Source organism: Salmo salar, chromosome 12 (assembly GCF_965601325.2).
Source record: "Salmo salar chromosome 12, fSalSal1, whole genome shotgun sequence".
NCBI lineage: Eukaryota > Metazoa > Chordata > Actinopteri > Salmoniformes > Salmonidae > Salmo > Salmo salar.
The window spans coordinates 68428748-68446932 of NC_138302.1; the positions used below are offsets into that span (position 1 = coordinate 68428748).

The window sequence follows — 18185 nt, forward strand, 5'->3', positions numbered from 1 at the left end:
GATTTGCTGAATCAGGTGTGTTAGAACTGGGCTGGGACAGAAGCTTGCACACAAGTAGCCCTCCAGTACGAGGAGTGAAGAACAAAGATGTAGTGGATAATGTACCTTAATTCAAGACTATTTACTGTAAATACTAAGATGCTACATTGACTTTGACTATAACATCACAACACAACCTCCTCTTCTTCTCTCACTCATCAATAGTTACCATGAGAGCCATAACATTAGCTAATCACAGTACCATGACAGTTAAACTAGTTATGGGTAACTCTACTGGTTTCCATGGCTATGTGATAAGTTACCATGGCTGTGTGATCAGTTACCATGGCCGCACCACAGTGCGGAGGAGACTAAGCAGGGCCGACTCTAGCCTTTTGGGGGCCTAAGCAAAATTTGGTTCGGGGCCCAGCCACCAAGTAGGCAAAAAATGTAGATGCCCCCATCTTGACATCGGAGAGAAATGTTTAATTTTAAAGTAAATTTCCTGCAATTCCACACATTTTGCAGTGGGGTGTAGAGAACATGTTTCAGTTTTAAAGCAAGTTTTCTCCAGTTATAGACATTTTGCCATGGGGTGAACATTTTTGCAACTTTGCAACACATTTCATGCAATTCTACTCATATAGCCATAGGGCGGAGACACATTTTTGCACTTTTATAGCAAATTTCCTGCAATTCTACACATTTTGCCATGACTTATGCCATGTTAATGATATCTGAATGAGAGTGACTAACAAAATCAATGGGACCCCCCTGGAGGTCAGTGTCCATGGGCATGATTACTACAAGTTTACATAACCAGCTAGACAAATTTACCAATCTAAGAATTGTTGGCTGATATGGCTAATTGAGTGACTGACAAAACAAGAGATTGTCGGCAGTTCGCTGGTTTGAATCCCTGAGCCGACTAGGTGAAAAATCTGCCGATGTGCCCTTGAGCAAGGCACTTAACCTTAATTGCTCCTGTAAGTCACTCTGGTTAAGAGTGTCTGCTAAATGACTAAAATGTTAATTGAGAAACTGCTGATGCACAACCAAACTTGAAGATGGCGCCGAAGAACACGGCTGACATTTTACATTCTCCCAACCAATTGTGCTATTTTGTAAAAAAAAAAAAAAGCGTTTTGTGTAACTTATTTTTTTACTTATTGTGTACATAATGTTGCTGCTACTGTCTTATATGACCGAAAATAACTTCTGGACATCAGCGATTACTCACCGCGGATTGGAAGAAACTTTTTCCTTTAACAAGTCCGACAAGAAGGATATCCGGCTTTCACTGGATTAGGCCCAGATCCCGCCTTTTGCGTGAAGAAAAGACGCAGGAAAAGGGGCCGCAGATCGGGCTGCTTTCTGAGAATCCGTAGTCGAGCGAGTAAACTCCCACTACCATCCGTTCTTCTTGCTAACGTGCAATCATTGGAAAATAAAATTGATGACCTACGATTAAGATTATCCTACCAACGGGACATTAAAAACTGTAACATCTTATGTTTCACCGAGACATGGCTGAACAAAGATACGGACAATATAGAGCAAGCGGGATATTCCATGCACTGGCAGAACAGAGACGCTACCTTTGGTAAGACGAGGGGTGGAAGTGTCTATTTGTCAATAACAGCTGGTGCGCGATGTCTAATATTAAAGAAGTCTTGAGGTATTGCTCGCCTGAGGTAGAGTATCTTATGAAAAGCTGTAGACCACACTATCCACCAAGAGAGTTGTCATCTATATTATTCGTAGCAATCTATTTACCACCACAGAACAAAGCTGGCACTAAGACCGCTCTCAACCAACTCTATAAGGCCATAAGCAAAGAAGAAAATGCTCACCCAGAAGCGGCACTCCTAGTGGCCGGGGACTTTAATGCAGGCAAACTTAAATCAGTTTTACCAAATTCTAATCAGCATGTCACATGTGGAACCAGAGAAAAAAAAATCCTAGACCACCTTTACTCCACACACAGAGATGCATACAAAGCTCTCCCCCGCCCTCTATTTGGCAAATCTGGCCATAGTTCTATCCTCCTGATTCCTGCTTACAAGCAAAAACTAAAGCAGGAAGTACCAGTGATTCGCTCAATACGGAAGTGGTCAGATGACGCGGATGCTACACTACAGGTCTGTTTTGCTAGCACAGACTGGAATATGTTCCGGGATTCATCCAATGGCATTGAGGAGTACACCACCTCAGTTATCGGCTTCATCAATCGACAACGTCGTCCCCACAGTCACTGTACATACCTATCCCAACCAGAATCCATGGATTACAGGCAACATCCGCATCGAGCTAAAGTCTAGAGCTGCCGCTTTCAAGGAGCGGGAGACTAATCCGGACGCTTATAAGAAATCCCATTATGCCCTCAGACGAACCATCAAACAAGCAAAGCGTCAATACAGAATTAAGATTGAATCCTACTACACCGGCTCTGACCCTCGTCGGATGTGGCAGGGCTTGAAAACTATTACGGACTACAAAGGGAAACCCAGACGCGAGCTGCCCAGTGACACGAGCCTACCAGACGACTGAAATGCCTTTTATGCTTGCTTCAAGGCAAGCAACACTGAAGCATGCACGAGAGCACCAGCTGTTCTGGATGACTGTGTGATAACGCTCTCGGTAGCCGATGTGAACAAAACCTTTAAACAGGTCAACATTCACAAAGTCGCTGGGCCAGACAGATTACCAGGGCATGTAGTCAAAGCATGCGCGGACCAACTGTCAAGTGTCTTCACTGACATTTTCAACCTCTCCCTAACCGAGTATGTAATACCTACATGTTTCAAGCAGACCACCATAGTTCCTGAGCCAAAGGAAGCGAAGGTAACCTGCCTAAATGATTACCGCTCTGTGGCGGTAATCCGTGCTTTGAAAGGCTGGTCATGGCTCACATCAACAGCATCCTCCCAGACACCCTAGATTCACTCCAATTCACATACCGTCCCAACAGATCCATAGATGACGCAATCTCATTCGCACTCCACACTGCCCTTTCCCACCTGGACAAAAGGAACACCTATGTGAGAATGCTGTTCATTGGCTATAGCTCAGTGTTCAACACCATAGTGCCAACGAAGCTCATCACTAAGCTAAGGACTCTGGGACTAAACACCTCCCTCTGCAACTGGATCCTGGACTTCCTGATGGGCCGCTCCCAGGTGGTAAGAGTAGGCAACAACACGTCTGCCACACTGATCCTTAACACTGGGGCCCCTCAGGGGTGTGTACTTAGTCCCCTCCTGTATTCCCTGTTCACCCACGACTGTGTGGTCAAACACGACTCCAACACATCATTAAGTTTGCTGACGACACAACAGTGGTAGGCCGGATCACTGACAACGATGAGACGGCCTATAGGGAGGAGGTCAGAGAACTGGCAGTGTGGTGCCAGGATAACAACCTCTCTCTCAGTGTGAGCAAGACAAAGGAGCTGATCGTGGACTACAGGAAAAGGCAGGCCGAACAGGCCCCTATTAACATCAACGTGGCTGTAGTGGAGCGGGTCGAGAGTTTCAAGTTCCTTGGTGTCCACATCACCAACAAACTATCACGGTCCAAACATACCAAGACAGTCGTGAAGAGGGCACGATAAAACCTTTTCCCCCTTAGGAGACTGAAAAGATTTGGCATGGGCCCCCAGATCCTCAAAACGTTCTACAGTTGCACCATCGAGAGCATCCTGACCGGTTGCATCACCGCCTGGTATGGCAACTGCTCGGCATCTGACCCTAAGGCGCTACAGAGGGTAGTGCAAATGGCCCAGTACATCACTGGGGCAAAGCTTCCTGCCATCCAGGACCTATATAATAGGCGGTGTCAGAGGGAAGCCCATAAAATTGTCAGAGACTCCAGTCATACAAGTTATAGACTGTTTTCTCTGCTTCTGCACGGCAAGTGGTACCGGAGTGCCAAGTCTAGGACCAAAAGGCTCCTCAACAGCTTCTACCCCCAAACCATAAGACTGCTGAACAATTAATAAAATCGCCACCATACAATTTACATTGACCCCCTCTCCCTTTTGTAAACTGCTTCTACTCGCTATTTATTGTCTATGCATAGTCACTTCATCCCCACCTACATATACAAATTACCTCAACTAACCTGTACCTCCGCGCACTGACTCGGTACCGGTGCCCCCTGTATATAGCCTCGTTATTGTTATTATTTTTGTATTACTTTTATTATTACTTTTTACTGTCGTCTACTTGGTAAATATTTTCTTAACTCTTCTTGAACTGCACTGTTGGTTAAGGGCTTGTAAGTAAGCATTTCACGGTAAAGTCTACACTTGTTGTATTTGGCGCATGTGACAAATAGAGTTTGATTTGATTTGATTTGAAATTTCGAACTTTCACCGTATGTATTGTACTATTCTACCTCTCAACAGTAAGTTGAGATCCCGCTTAGCGGCCGGAGGCCCTAAGCAATTGCTTATATCGCTTATGCCTGGGGCCGGCCCTGGACTAAAGTTATAGAAGGAAATGTAAGGTGACTCATTTTGTACAGGAGACAGTGACATTATCCACAGGAGACACACTGATAAGAGCTCTGAGTAGTTCTCTGAGCAGCAAAGGGAAGTCTGTGGCCCGACATGTCTGATTGTGTGTTTAGTGTTGTCAGCAGTGGTGGAAAAAGTACCCAATTGTCATACTTGAGTAAAAGTAAAGATACCTTAATAGAAAATGACTCAAGTAAAAGTGAAAGTCACCCAATAAAATACTACTTGAGTAAAATTCTAAAAGTATTTGGTTTAAAGACACTTAATTATCAAAAGTAAATGTAATTGCTAAAATATAATTAAGTATCGAAAGTAAAAGTACAAGTATAAATAATTTTAAACTCTTTATTTTAGCAATTACAATTTTCTTGTTTTTTATTTATTAATGGATAGCTAGGGGCACACTCCACACTCAGACATAATTTACAAGTGAAGCATTTGTGTTTAGTGAGTCCGACAGACAAGAGGCTGTCATCGGGTGTTTAGAGGCGAAGTCAGGTGCAGGAGAGTAGTGACGTAAACAGGCGCACTTTTATTTTAGTTCCAAAACGAGAGCACTACATAAATCAAATGCGCTCAAAACACTGAACATACAAAAATAAAGCGCGTAATAAAACACCACAATAACATGAAACAATTACACACAAAGCATGATGGGACACAGAGGGTTAAATACAAGTAGCTTCATTGGGGAAATGAAAACCAGGTGTGTATGGAAACAAGACAAGACAAATGGATATATGAAAAATGGAGCGGCGATGGCTAGAAAGCCGGTGACGTCGATCGCCGAACGCCGCCCGAACAAGGAGAGCACTCGACTTCGGCGGAAGTCGTGACAGAGGCAGTTGGGATGAACAGGGATGTTCTCTTGAGTGTGTGAATTTGACCATTTTCCTGTCCTGCTAAGCATTCAAAATGTAACAAGTACTTTTGGGTGTCAGGGAAAATGTTAAAAGTATATAATTTTCTTTAGGAATGTAGTGAAGTAAAAGTAAAAGTTGTCAAAAATATAAATAGTAAAGTAAGGTACAGATACCCCAAGAACCTACTTAAGTAGTACTTTCAAGTATTTTTACTTAAGTACTTTACAGCACTGGTTGTCAGGAAAATAGGCTGGCACTATATATAGACTTCTGTTGAACTGGACTAAATTATACATACACTCCTGATGCAAGCCCCACACACACACACACACACACACACACACACACCACACACACACACACACACACACACACACCTGTTGCCATTCATCCACCTGTTCATCCCCTCACCTGTAGAAATGTGAAATCCCTCCAATGTTCCATCATGGTTATCTCCAGGTTGCCCATGACAATCTCACAGCCGCTGTACATATCCTTCATCAGTGTGTACTGCGTCTGTGAACTTCCTGTCACGCTCAGTGCGTTCTGGGTGCCGGAGCATATCACTGCGGGGAAAGAAAGGCAAAAGATAGTTCTTCAGTTTTAAGGATTTCACTTCAAAACTCTAGCCTAAGTTGTTGTCAGTACTGATCCATTTTGTGTAGTTTTGATGTAACACATCAGCTCACAACATACATTCAAACTCTGACTAATACATACTGTAATAACTGTCAGTGCTAGGAATAATAATTAATTTGTTTATGCTCATTTCTCATGCCCTTTAGCTTTGCATGCTAACGGCCTGAATGGATACATGTGATGTGAAATAGGCTGAGGCCAGTGCTACATTCAATACAGTAACTGACTGTCTCTGGGGCAGACATACTGGGCCTTGTTTATTGTGGACTGTAGGAGTCCAGTCCTTTTCCATGTCATTGGGACAGAGAGACTGTTTTGCTATTCAAATCTCAGCCAGATGTCCAAAGAGAGAGAAAGAGAAAGGGAAAGAGGAAGGAAGAGAGGCTAACTCTGTATAATAACGTGTTTGTTTTTTTATTTCCAGTTGCTGTTTCCCTATATACCAATAGGTAATTTATTCACAGATTGAAAGGTAGCTAAGAACAAGCTGTACTGTGTTGGATCTGATGGGACGTTGAACTGTACACAGGCCTGCTTGTGACTACCCTAAAGAGATAGACCATGTTTATAATGAAACAGGACGAGACCCAAATGCAGACACAGGAGGCAGATGGTTCGAGTCTCTGGTATTTATTAATAGACAAGGAGCAAGCAAAAGGCAGGTCGAGGACAAGCAATAGTTCGCAAACCAGGTCAGAGTCAGATGGGTACAGGACAGCAGGCGGGCTCAGGGTCAGGGCAGGCAGAAAAGGTTGGAACCGGGAGGACTAGAAAAACAGGAGTATGGAAAAACACACTGGTAGGCTTGATGAGACAAGACGAACTGGCAACAGACAAACAGAAATCACTGGTATAAATACACAGGGGATAATGGAACAAATGGGAGACACCTGGTGGGGGATGGACACAAGCATAAGACAGGTGAAACAGATCAGGGTGTGACAGCATCCCCACCTCTAGGGGCACCACCTGGCGTTCTACCCGGGCGCATGCCTGGTTGACCGGGATGCTGGCGGTAAAAGTCAGTGATGAGGGCCAGGTCCAGGATGTCCTTAGCGGGGACCCAGCACCTCTTCTTCGGGCCATTACCCTCCCAGTCACCCAGATACTGGAAACCACTGCCCGAAGTTGAACACTCAGGAGGCATCTCACCTTGTATGCCGTAAGGCCATCGATGAGATGGGGGGGAGGGGGGAGGGGGTCTGGAAACAGGAGACATAGGGCTGTGAGACAGAGGTTTAATCTTAGACACATGAAATGTGGGATGTATACGGAGGGTGTGGGGCAATAGAAGACGAAAAGCAGTGGGACTAAGGATTTTAGAGATGGGAAAGGGGCCGATAAAGCGGGGGGGAAAGTTTACGGGATTCCACTCTGAGGGGCAGATCCCGAGTGGAGAGCTATACCCTCTGCCCAAGACAAAAACGGGGAGCCGGGGTCCGGTGGTGGTCCGCCTGTCGCCGACACCTGGAGGTGGTCTTAAGAAGAGCGGACCGGGTTCTCTTCCAGGTATGCCGACAGCGACGGACGAACATCTGGGCTGAGGGCATACTGACCTCTTCCTCTTGCTCTGGGAAGAGCGGAGGCTAGTAACCCAGGGAACACTCGAAAGGCGAGAGCCCAGTGGCCGAGCAGGGTATGATGTTCCACCCACACGAGTTGCTGGCTCCAGGTGGTGGGATTGGCCGAGACGAGTCACTGAAGTGTCGTCTCCAGGTCCTGTTTGGCACGCTCCGACTGGCCGTTGGACTGAGGATGAAACCCGGAGGACAGGCTGGCCGACGACCCAATGAGGGTGCAGAACGCCTTCCAGAATCGTGACGGAAACTGAGGACCACGATCGGAGACCATGTTGACAGGAAGTCCATAGATTCGGCACTGTGCAGGCGGCGACCGTTGTAGGATGAAACGTTATTGGATGAAAGCCAGGGTCTGGCGGGAACCGAGATGACAGGTGAACTTCGAGGAATGGGCCCATTCAGGACCGGGCCGAATCAGGGACAAACATCCGGTTAGCCATGCCCCCTGCCTGGTGCACCTTGTGGACCAGGCTCTTGATTCCTGAGATAAGTGTAGCAGTGAGACAGGAGGTGGGGAGGATGATCTCTGGGTCTGATTGTGTAGCCGCAGAACTGTACAGGCAGGAGAGAGCATCAGGCTTAACATTCTTGGACCCAGGGCGGTAGGTGATGGTAAAGTTAAACCGAGTGAATAACAGAGCCCAACGAGCCTGTCTAGAGTTGAGGCGTTTGGCGATGCGGATATATTCATGATTCTTATTGTCGGTCCAAACTAAGAATGGGTGTTCTGCCCCATTAAGCCAATGCTTCCACTCCTCCAGCACCATCTTGACTGCAAGAAGCTCTCGATTACCAATGTCATAGTTCCTCTCAGCAGAATTCAGGCGATGAGAAAGAAAAGCGCAGGGGTGCAACTTTTGGTCCTGTGCCGAACATTGGGACAGAATGACCCCCACTCCAACATCCGAGGCGTCAACCTCCACCATGAACTGACGGGATGAGTCCGGATGGATGAGTGTGGGGCTGTGGTGAAACGATGCTTGAGATCCAAAAACCCAGTGTCGGCAGCTGGGGACCATGTGAACGGCACCTTAGAAGAAGTGAGTGCAGAGAGGGGAGAAGCCAGGGTGCTCTAGCCCCGAATGAAGTGCTGTCCAGTGCTCTGGCGTCCATGGAAACGTAGAGGAGTTGTGTGGAGATGCTCAGATACTATAGTAGCGTCCATGAAGCTCTCATCAGCCCCAGAGTCAATGAGCATCCGGAGAGATTTAGACTGGTCACCCCACAGCAGGATAACATGGAAAGGAGTACGAGTAATAGGAGTTAGAAGACTCCCAGTATGGCCCACCAGCGTACTCGTACCTACTGATGAGCCTGGTATTTTACTGGACAGGTGGATATGTAACGCCCTGTAGCACCACAATACAGGCAACTGTTGTAGCTCAGCCTGCGTAATCATTCGTTAGGCGACAATCTAGCCCTGCCCAGTTGCATAGGCTCTGGAGTAAACGAGTCGCCTGTCCCTGATGATTCCCGAGGGGGCTCGGTGACATCGGATCCACTCGGGAATGCAGGCATCGGGGACTTCCAGGATTCTTCGGAGGAGAAAGCAGCCATGGAAGAGCGAGTGTGGACGAGAACAGACCTCCTCTCCCTCCTACATTCCCATAGGCGCCCAACAATCCTTATGGTTAAGGCTATGAGGGAGTCGAGGTCCAAGGGTAACACCCGAGCTGCGAGCTCGTCTTTAATCTCCTCCGATAATCCATGAAGGAAGGTGTCAAATGGGGACTCCGGGTTCCAGGCACTCTCGGCAGCCAACGTGCGAAAGTCTACCGCGTAGTCTGCCACACTATGGGAGTCTTGACGTAGTAGAAGTAGTTTTCAGGCCACCTCTCCCGGACACAGGAGAATCGAACACCTTCCTCACATCCGCCACAAAATCCTGCAGACGAAGGCAAATGGTGGATTGTTGCTCCCAAACTGCTGTAGCCCAGGTGTGCGCCGTTCCAGACATCAGTGTTATGAGATACGCTTTCTTCGAACGATCCGAAGGAAACGAAGAGGGCTGCAGCTCAAAGATGAGGGAGCACTGGGAAAGAAACGCCTGGCAGGTTCCAGGATCCCCAGCATAGCGCTCCAGAGGAGGTATGCGGGGTTCTTGGGAAGCCGGGGTAGGCTAGACAAAAATCACCACTTGTAGGGGGATTACTGAGCATCTCGGAGGTCTCCGTTGTAGCATGCTGCCTGATAGATAGTCCACGGAATTGCTCCAGTAATGATTTGAAGCCCTGGTCATGGCGTTCCGCCAAAGTATGGAGTCCTTCCATAAGATTCTAGAGTAGCTCCTCATGTCTTCCGATGGTGGCTCCATGCAGGGAGACAGTGTTGCGGAGCTGGTCCGAGTCTGCTGGGTCCATCATGGCCAGTTCGTACTATAACGAGGGACAGGAGGCAGGTGGTTTGAGTCTCTGGTATTTATTAATAGACAAGGGGCAGGAAAGAGGCAGGTCGAGGACAGGCAGAAGTTCGTAAACCAGGTCAGAGTCAGATGGGTACAGAACGGCAGGCAGGCTCGAGGTCAGGGGAGGCAGAATGGTATGGCAGGAGGGCTCAGGGTCAGAGCAGGCAGAAAAGGTCGGAACCGGGAGGACTAGAGAAACAGGAGTATGGAAAAACACACTGGTAGGCTTGACGAGACAAGACGAACTGGCAACAGACAAACAGAAACCACCGGTATGAATACACAGGAGATAATGGAACAAATGGGAGACACCTGGTGTGGGGAGGAGACAAGCACAAGACAGGTAAAATAGATCAGGGTGTGACAATGTTGTCTAGCTCATGTGCTCTCACATGTTGTCTATGTGCTGTGTTCTTGTGCTCTCACAATGATCGAAATACATGTTCAGCATTAAATCTGGAGACTCTGAGGAGTCACATAGACATGAGCACCGAACGTGTTAACATGTACTGGTTCATTAGATTCACACAGGGAATAACAATCAGTAAAAGCTAGAAGGTGATTCTGGAGAGAGTAGCGTATAGCGTGTGATAACAGTTCAATGAGCAGGTCCAGCCATCATAAAGCAGTGATAGCAGCTACTTTATTGTGTTTGTGAAGGATCAAGAGAGAAAGGGTTACAGGTGCTAGTCTAGAGGAATTTGGACACACTTGGACATCAATCCCAGTCAGACAGAGCACACTGACTCTACCTGGGTAGAGGGTCTATGGACATTCCTGAACACTACACTCTTAGAAAAAAGGGTTCCAAAAGGGTTCTTTGGTTGACCCCATAGGAGAACCCTTTTTGGCTCCAGGTAGAACTCTTTTGGGATCCATGTAAACTCAGCAAAAAAAGAAATGTTCCTTTTTCAGGACCCTGTCTTTCAAAGATAATTAGTAAAAATCCAAATAACTTCACAGATCTTCATTGTAAAGGGTTTAAACACTGTTCAATGAACCATAAACAATTAATGAACATGCACCTGTGGAACGGTCGTTAAGACACTAACAGCTTACAGACGGTAGGCAATTAAGGTCACAGTTATGAAAACTTAGAACACTAAAGAGGCCTTTCTACTGACTGAAAATCACCAAAAGAAAGATGCCCAGGGTCCCTGCTCATCTGCGTGAACGTGCCTTAGGCATGCTGCAAGGAGGCATGAGGACTGCAGATGTGGCCAGGGCAATAAATTGCAATGTCCGTACTGCGAGACGCCCAAGACAGAGCTACAGGGAGACAGGATGGACAGCTGATCTTCCTCGCAGTGGCAGACCACGTGTAACAACATCTGCACAGGATCGGTACATCCGAACATCACACCTGCTGGACAGGTACAGGATGGCAACTACAACTGCCCGAGTTACACCAGGAATGCACAATCTCTCCATCAGTGCTCAGACTGTCCGCAATAGGCTGAGAGGCTGGACTGAGGGCTTGTAGGCCTGTTGTAAGGCAGGTCCTCACCAGACATCACCGGCAACAACGTCGCCTATGGGCACAAACCCACTGTCGCTGGACCAGACAGGACTGGCAAAAAGTGCTCTTCACTGACGAGTCGCGGTTTTGTCTCACCAGGGGTGATGGTCGGATTCGGGTTTATCGTCGAAGGAATGAGCGCTACACCGAGGCCTGTAATCTGGAGCGGGATCGATTTGGAGGTGGAGGGTCCGTCATGGTCCCACAGCAGATACTGACTGTTACTTCTGATTTTGACCCCCCTTTGTTCAGGGACACATTATTCAATTTCTGTTAGTCAAATGTCCGTGGAACTTGTTCAGTTTATGTCTCAATTCTTGAATCTTGTTATGTTCATACAAATATTTACACGTTAACTTTTCTGAAAATAAACGCAGTTGACAGTGAGAGGATGTTTCTTTTTTTGCTGAGTTTAGAACCCTCTGTGGAAAGGGTTTGACATGGAACCCAATAGGGTTATACCTTGAATTGAAAATGGTTCTTCAAAGGGTTTTCCTATTGGGACAATCAAAGAACCGTTTTAGGTTCCAGATAGCACCTTTTTTTCTAAGTGTACCTAGCAGCATGCTACATTAGACCAGTGCTCTTCTATCTTGGTCCTGGACACCAGCAAGGTTGCACATTTTGCTCTTGCCTAGCACTTGCATATGCGCAACCTGCCATTGTGAGGTTGCATGTGTGTAATAAACAAGGAACAGAATTTTTTTCTATAACGAATCACCAGCTAGATGCCAGGTGTACAAGTTACAACACAAGAGAGTGTCATTTAAGCATGTGTACTGTAGGAGTTCTGTTCAGCTCAAATTGGGCCATGGACTTTGTGCAGTGTAGACACGTTTGGGCCTTGGAATTGGAATTATCATTAGATTGTAATTATGTTCTTATGTGTACATTGCCCTCTGCGAGCCATCTTATCACTGCCCCACCTAGATTAAGCACTGGGAGAAGCCTGAGCTGGGTCACTGCTATCAGTGGATGGCTTCAAGCTGTTGACACTCAACCAGTTCAATTACCTGTTGAGAAATAGTCCTGTGCACCTGCACATGTACACCCAGGCAAACAAAATCACGAAAGTGTACAATCACCACACAAACATTCATGTGTATGTAAGCACAATAATTGTACACACAGAAGGTGTTCAGCCACGTTATCTACCTCCACATTGTTTGTATAGAATGGTAACTTTTTGTCTTCTATATTATATATTGTATTACCTTGTCTTTTTTTTTATCGACTATTGCGCTCTTGTTATTTTCTTACTATTTGTATTACTTTTATTAATCTACTTTGTATATTGATAGTTTTGCTAATGTATATTGTATATTTAAGCAATAAGGCCCGAGGGTTTGTGATATATGGCCAATATACCACTGCTATGGTCTGTATCCAGGGACTCTGCATAGCGCCGTGACTAAGAAAGGGGAAAGGGGGATACCTAGTCAGTTATACAACTGAATGCCTTCAACTGAAATGTGTCTTCCGCATTTAACCCAATCTCTGAATCAGAGAGGTGCGGGGGGCTGCCTTAATCGACATCCACGTATTCGGTGCCCGGGGAACAGTGGGTTAACTACCTTGCTCAGGGGCAGAACGACAGATTTTTAACAGCTCGGGAATTCGACTCAGCAACCTTTCGACAGCCCTTAGCCCTGGTATATTGGCCATATAGCACACCCCCGCGGGCCTTATTGCTTAAATATACAATATACTGTAGCAAAACTATTATATAAAATACAAGTTTTGTCATACCCATGATATACGGCCTCCTATACCATGGCTGTCAGCCAATCATCATTTAGGGCTCAAACCACTCAGTTTAAAATGATAGTTTTGCTACTTCACATTTATTCTGCACTGTTGAGGAAGAGCTGGAAGTAAGCATTTCACTGTATCGTTACACCCGCTGTATTCTACGCATGTGGAGGGAAAAAAAGTCAAGGGGTCTGAGTACTTTCCAAATGCACTGTATATCTACTGTACACAGAAATTGTGGCCAATTGCTTCCTGTTTTAGTCATGTCTTTAGCAACGTTTGTATGGGTCAAACAAAAACACACTAATGATTGGTTGACAATAGAGCCTCCCACAATGCAGGTGATGACTGCAGGATGAAGTTGGTGAAGAGCAGCTGCAGAAACTTGCAGTTGACTGTAGTCAAAACATCATGACCTTTCAATGATTTTTGGAGAGTTCATGCAGTTGACATTTAGGAGCATGCCCAGGGCCCCAGGGTTCTGGTATAGAAGCTTCTCTCTCTCTCTCTCTCTCTCTCTCTCTCTCAATTAAGATATTTTCCTAGACTCTATACCTCTTTTCCATTTTCTCCTGACTTTTTTCCTCTGTTGCATATGCAGTCAAGGCTAGATAGTGGTGTCATTGTCCATTTCCATAGACAGTAACCTAACACACTAGAAAACATTTCTCAGTCCTGGATCAGGTTTAGTTGTCATTTTCATTCAGCTGTTTCCACAGGAAAGAAAAGGGAGGGAAAGAAAAGAAAGAATGGAGGTAGGAGGAGATAAACTATTTCTATAAAGCGATAGAAACGGTGGATGAGGTAAACAGAAACTTGGCTCAGGACGCCAACAGATTACTGCATACCTTAGAGGTCTATTCTCACATACACGGCTCACTGAGATGTATGTTCAGCACACACACACTGACTCACACACACACAAACACACATACACAGAGCAGAAGGATCAACACACACATCAAAGCATATAAACACATACTATGTCACATTTATTTCATAAAGCACATTTTATATCGCTATTGTTCACTTCCCGCAGGGTATAATCCATCAGGTCCATTGATATTGTAATAATGCTTAGCTTAGGAATACTTTTTCTGTGATAAATGAAAAGAGTAAATAAAGAGTTTCATTCCAAAACGCTATATATCCATTTTCAGAAATGTTGGTAAATTAGCTTTTTTGGTGTAAAGAATTTACCAAAGAGATTGGTGTGTTTTTTCCACCTCTAATCGTGGCATGGGGTTGTTCAGTAACAGACATGTATTTATTTGAAATCTATCACTGGGGAATAGGGTGCCATAGGGACAGGACCTAAGTCTAACCAAACGCTATACCATTAGAGGTTAGATTCATGTTGGTTGAATTTCTATGTCAAATATACAGGATACGAACATTCCATTCCAGCTTAATAATGGATATACACTGAGTATACCAAACATTAGGAACACCTTCCTAATACTGAGTTGCCCTTTTTGCCCTCACAACATCCTCAATTTGTTGGGGCATGGACTCTACAAAGTGTTGAAAGCGTTCCACAGGGATGCTGGCCCCTGTTGACTCCAATGGTTCCCACGGTTGTGTCAAGTTGGCTAGATGTCCTTTGAATGATGGACCATTCTTGATACACATGGGAAACTGTTGAGCGTGAAAAACCTAGCAACTTCGCAGTTCTTGACACAAACTGGTGTGCCTGGCACCTACTACCATACCCTGTTTAAAGGCACTTAAATCTTTTGTCTTGCCCATTCACCCTCTGAATGGCATACATACACAATCCATGTCTCAATTGTCTCAAGGATTAAAAATCCTTCTTTAACCTGTCTCCTCCCTTCATCTACACTGATTGAAGTGGATTTAACAAGTGATATCAATAAGGGATCCTAACTTTCACCTGGATTCACCTGGTCAGTCTATGCCATTGAAAGAGCAGGTGTTCTTAATGTTTTGTATACTCAGTGTATAGCGTTTTGCAACAAAACCCTAATCTAAAATCTTTGGAAATAAACTTTTGAAATATTAACTGTAATGGGTACAACGGTTGGATAAGTATTGTGCAATTACAAAGAAATACATACAATCTAAGCTATTAATACATATTGAAACCAATGAAATCATAAAAAGTGATTGAGTGCAATTAACGTTGTTCAGCAAACATTCACTGATTAATGCTGTTCCTCTACAGTGGCCATGCACTACACTAGTCTGGGAGACCAATATATGAAAATAACCCAGCTTTCCTACCTCTCTATTTCACAGACATGACTCCCATATCTGTAGTATTAAACCTGATGATCTGGTAAATGTTTTGTTTTTATTAACCAAAAAACAATCCACATCTTACAAAGGTGTGCATGAATCATAACATCATTACGGTATGCCATAATGAATCTTTATCAGAAATCACTCAATCATCAACATTTGAAAACAACATATATCACATAACAAGAATGAAATGATGACACATGCACAAGCACACACTGTACACATACACACACAGTTCCGGGTGAAGAAAAACAAGCTTGAAGAGATGCCTGAGAACGGGCTGTGATTGGTACGTTTCTATGGCATGGCTGTTAGTCGTTATCTCCGACCCCTGATATGAGTTCATGGCACGCAGTGCTTTTATAGGGCCTTGTAATCTAGAGCTCTGTGCCACATCTTCAACGGCTAAGAAAACAAACCACTGCCTGACCAGTGCCCACGGTCACGTATAGGACAAATAATCAACCAACCAACCAACCAACCAACCAACCAACCAACCAATCAATCAAATTGAAATTATATTTCATTCAATGAAATTTGGATACATTTTAGGATAGGAGCAAAACTGTCTTCACCCCATAGCTGCAATGTAGGACCAGCTGGCCCTCAATAAATAAAGTGTGAGTCATTTAACTGCTTATAATAATTGGGGCACATGCAGACGCAACTCTGGTCCATTGTGTAATAAAACATTTATTAACTTGTAATAAATATGATCCATGCATCATTTACCTTCAATGAATTCACTGTTTACCACATATTTACAACATTTGTCAAATTGTTTACCACGTATTGATAAGGGATTATAGATCTCTAGAGAATACATTGAAATAGGTATAGACCTAGTGTGCTAGCAGAGGAAATAAAGTACTGATTTGATGCAGATCAAAATCTACATGAATTATATTTCCTTAGTTGCGTGACATGTATGAGTATATTTACTTCTGCCTATTATCCTTCACTGATGCCAGAGGCTCAGTCTGACTATCAACTGCCTCCTGACCTGTTGTTGACTTTGTTTTCCTCCTGCACTGCACCACCTTATTTACCTAAGGCCAGATGACATCAGTACAGAGCCAAAGTTCAGATTCAAATCACAACACTTCAGTCTAACATGGAGGCTATACAATCATACCTGACTCACCATGAATACACCTCACAGATTTGACAAGTTTCCAGGAAGCTTGTTAATGAGTAGATATTTTTTTTTAACTCTTGACTATATCATATGGACACTGGGGTTAAAAAATGTAAAGAGGTGCAAAGTGAGAAAGACAGAAAGAAAAAATAGCCATTTCTAGGGAGGAGCTGTGTTTTGTTAGCAGCTTGCATGGAGAGCGATAACATACAAAAGAAGCACAGAGACAATTGACACAAACACATAGGCACACTCTGTTCTGAAAGTCGGCTGACGCACAGCAAACAGGTTCTGCACATATGAAACTGGTTTTGTCTCTATGGTCAGATTGACAGCACTGATTTAGGTGAGCACACGAGATGCACCATTGACTCTTTTATGTACACAACTCTGTGGGATTGGTCACTGCTAAAATAAAATAAAAACACTACAGCATGTAGATTGATTGTGAATTAACACAGCGAGAAAAACATATAGGACATATGGGCACCGGTGACACTAAACACTGTTGACTCTTTTTTTGCCTATAACAACATTTCGTAAGCAATGTATATTTTTAGTGGTGTTCCACTTCCTGGGCCTAAAAGTGGGATTATTGACAAAATAATAGGCAACATTCTTTGGGCATAAATTAAACTATTTGCCCAAGTACAATTTGTGTGGTTAAAGTCAAATAGAAAACATAATGGCTCATAAAATCGGGGGATTAGGAAGTAATTGGAAAGACATTGCAGTCTACTCAATTTGATGGCGAGCACAATACAGACACGGAACCTACCTTCTTGGGTTTGAGCGCAGGTAAACTGGAGCCATGTTAGCGTGACGCACAGCGCGAGCACCTGCCGGAGACCTGTCATCCTCATTCGGACAGTCGACATAATGTATCAAACATTACGAGCTCGGAGAGATGTACAATATCGACTAAACTCTACTATTATCCGACTGCTCAGGAATTGTAAGGCTACGAAATCCTTTGAATAAAAGTCCAAATCTACAGGTGAAGTCTTCGAATGTATCCCCTGCTATGTACAGTATCCCAAAGAGAAGAACAGTTCAAGTAAGTCAATTTAAAGTCGACTGAAGAGTCCTCTTGACATTTTTATGTGAGGCAGAAGGCTACTCAGCAGAGTCCAATTGGTTAATACATTCCTTCAATTGACAGAAAAACGCTAAGAGTATTGACAAAAGTACACGCTATGAATAGGTTAAAGGCAAGTGTACATCGGTTTGACACAGAGTTTACAATCGTTCAACCTCTGATGTGTAAAATCATCACTAGTCACTGATTGGACCACAGACTGGTCGTTGAACCTATCAGAGGCAGATGCGCCTTCTGTAGGCTACTCTACAACAGTCTACATAAATCAAGTCTACAAAGTAGCAATGGATTATTATTGAACAATCCTTCGTAGTAAATAAAGCTCCTTTTTCATGTGCTTATATTAGGCCTATTGGTCATGCTAGTACTGTATGATGAATCAAGATCATTTTTGTATCCTATTTCTGATTTCTGAGATATATTTAGAA

At 44.4% G+C, this 18185-nt stretch overlaps 1 protein-coding gene across 3 annotated transcripts in view; it reads right to left on the bottom strand.

Moving 5' to 3' along the window:
* LOC106565537 (receptor tyrosine-protein kinase erbB-3) overlaps positions 1-17901 on the bottom strand; it is a 35963-nt gene extending 18062 nt beyond the window's left edge. For 2 of the 3 annotated variants that reach the window (XM_014132781.3, XM_082959249.1), the window contains exons 1-3: positions 17437-17901; positions 6955-7202; positions 5773-5927 (exon numbers count right to left, since the gene is read on the bottom strand). In XM_014132781.3, coding sequence (XP_013988256.3) covers positions 5773-5927; positions 6955-7202; positions 17437-17471 — 438 coding nt within the window. In that variant the 5' untranslated portion in view covers positions 17472-17901. The remainder of the gene's footprint in view (positions 1-5772; positions 5928-6954; positions 7203-17436) is intronic. The other variant, XM_014132782.3, reaches the window with a different exon arrangement.
* Between the last annotated feature and the right edge of the window lie 284 nt (positions 17902-18185).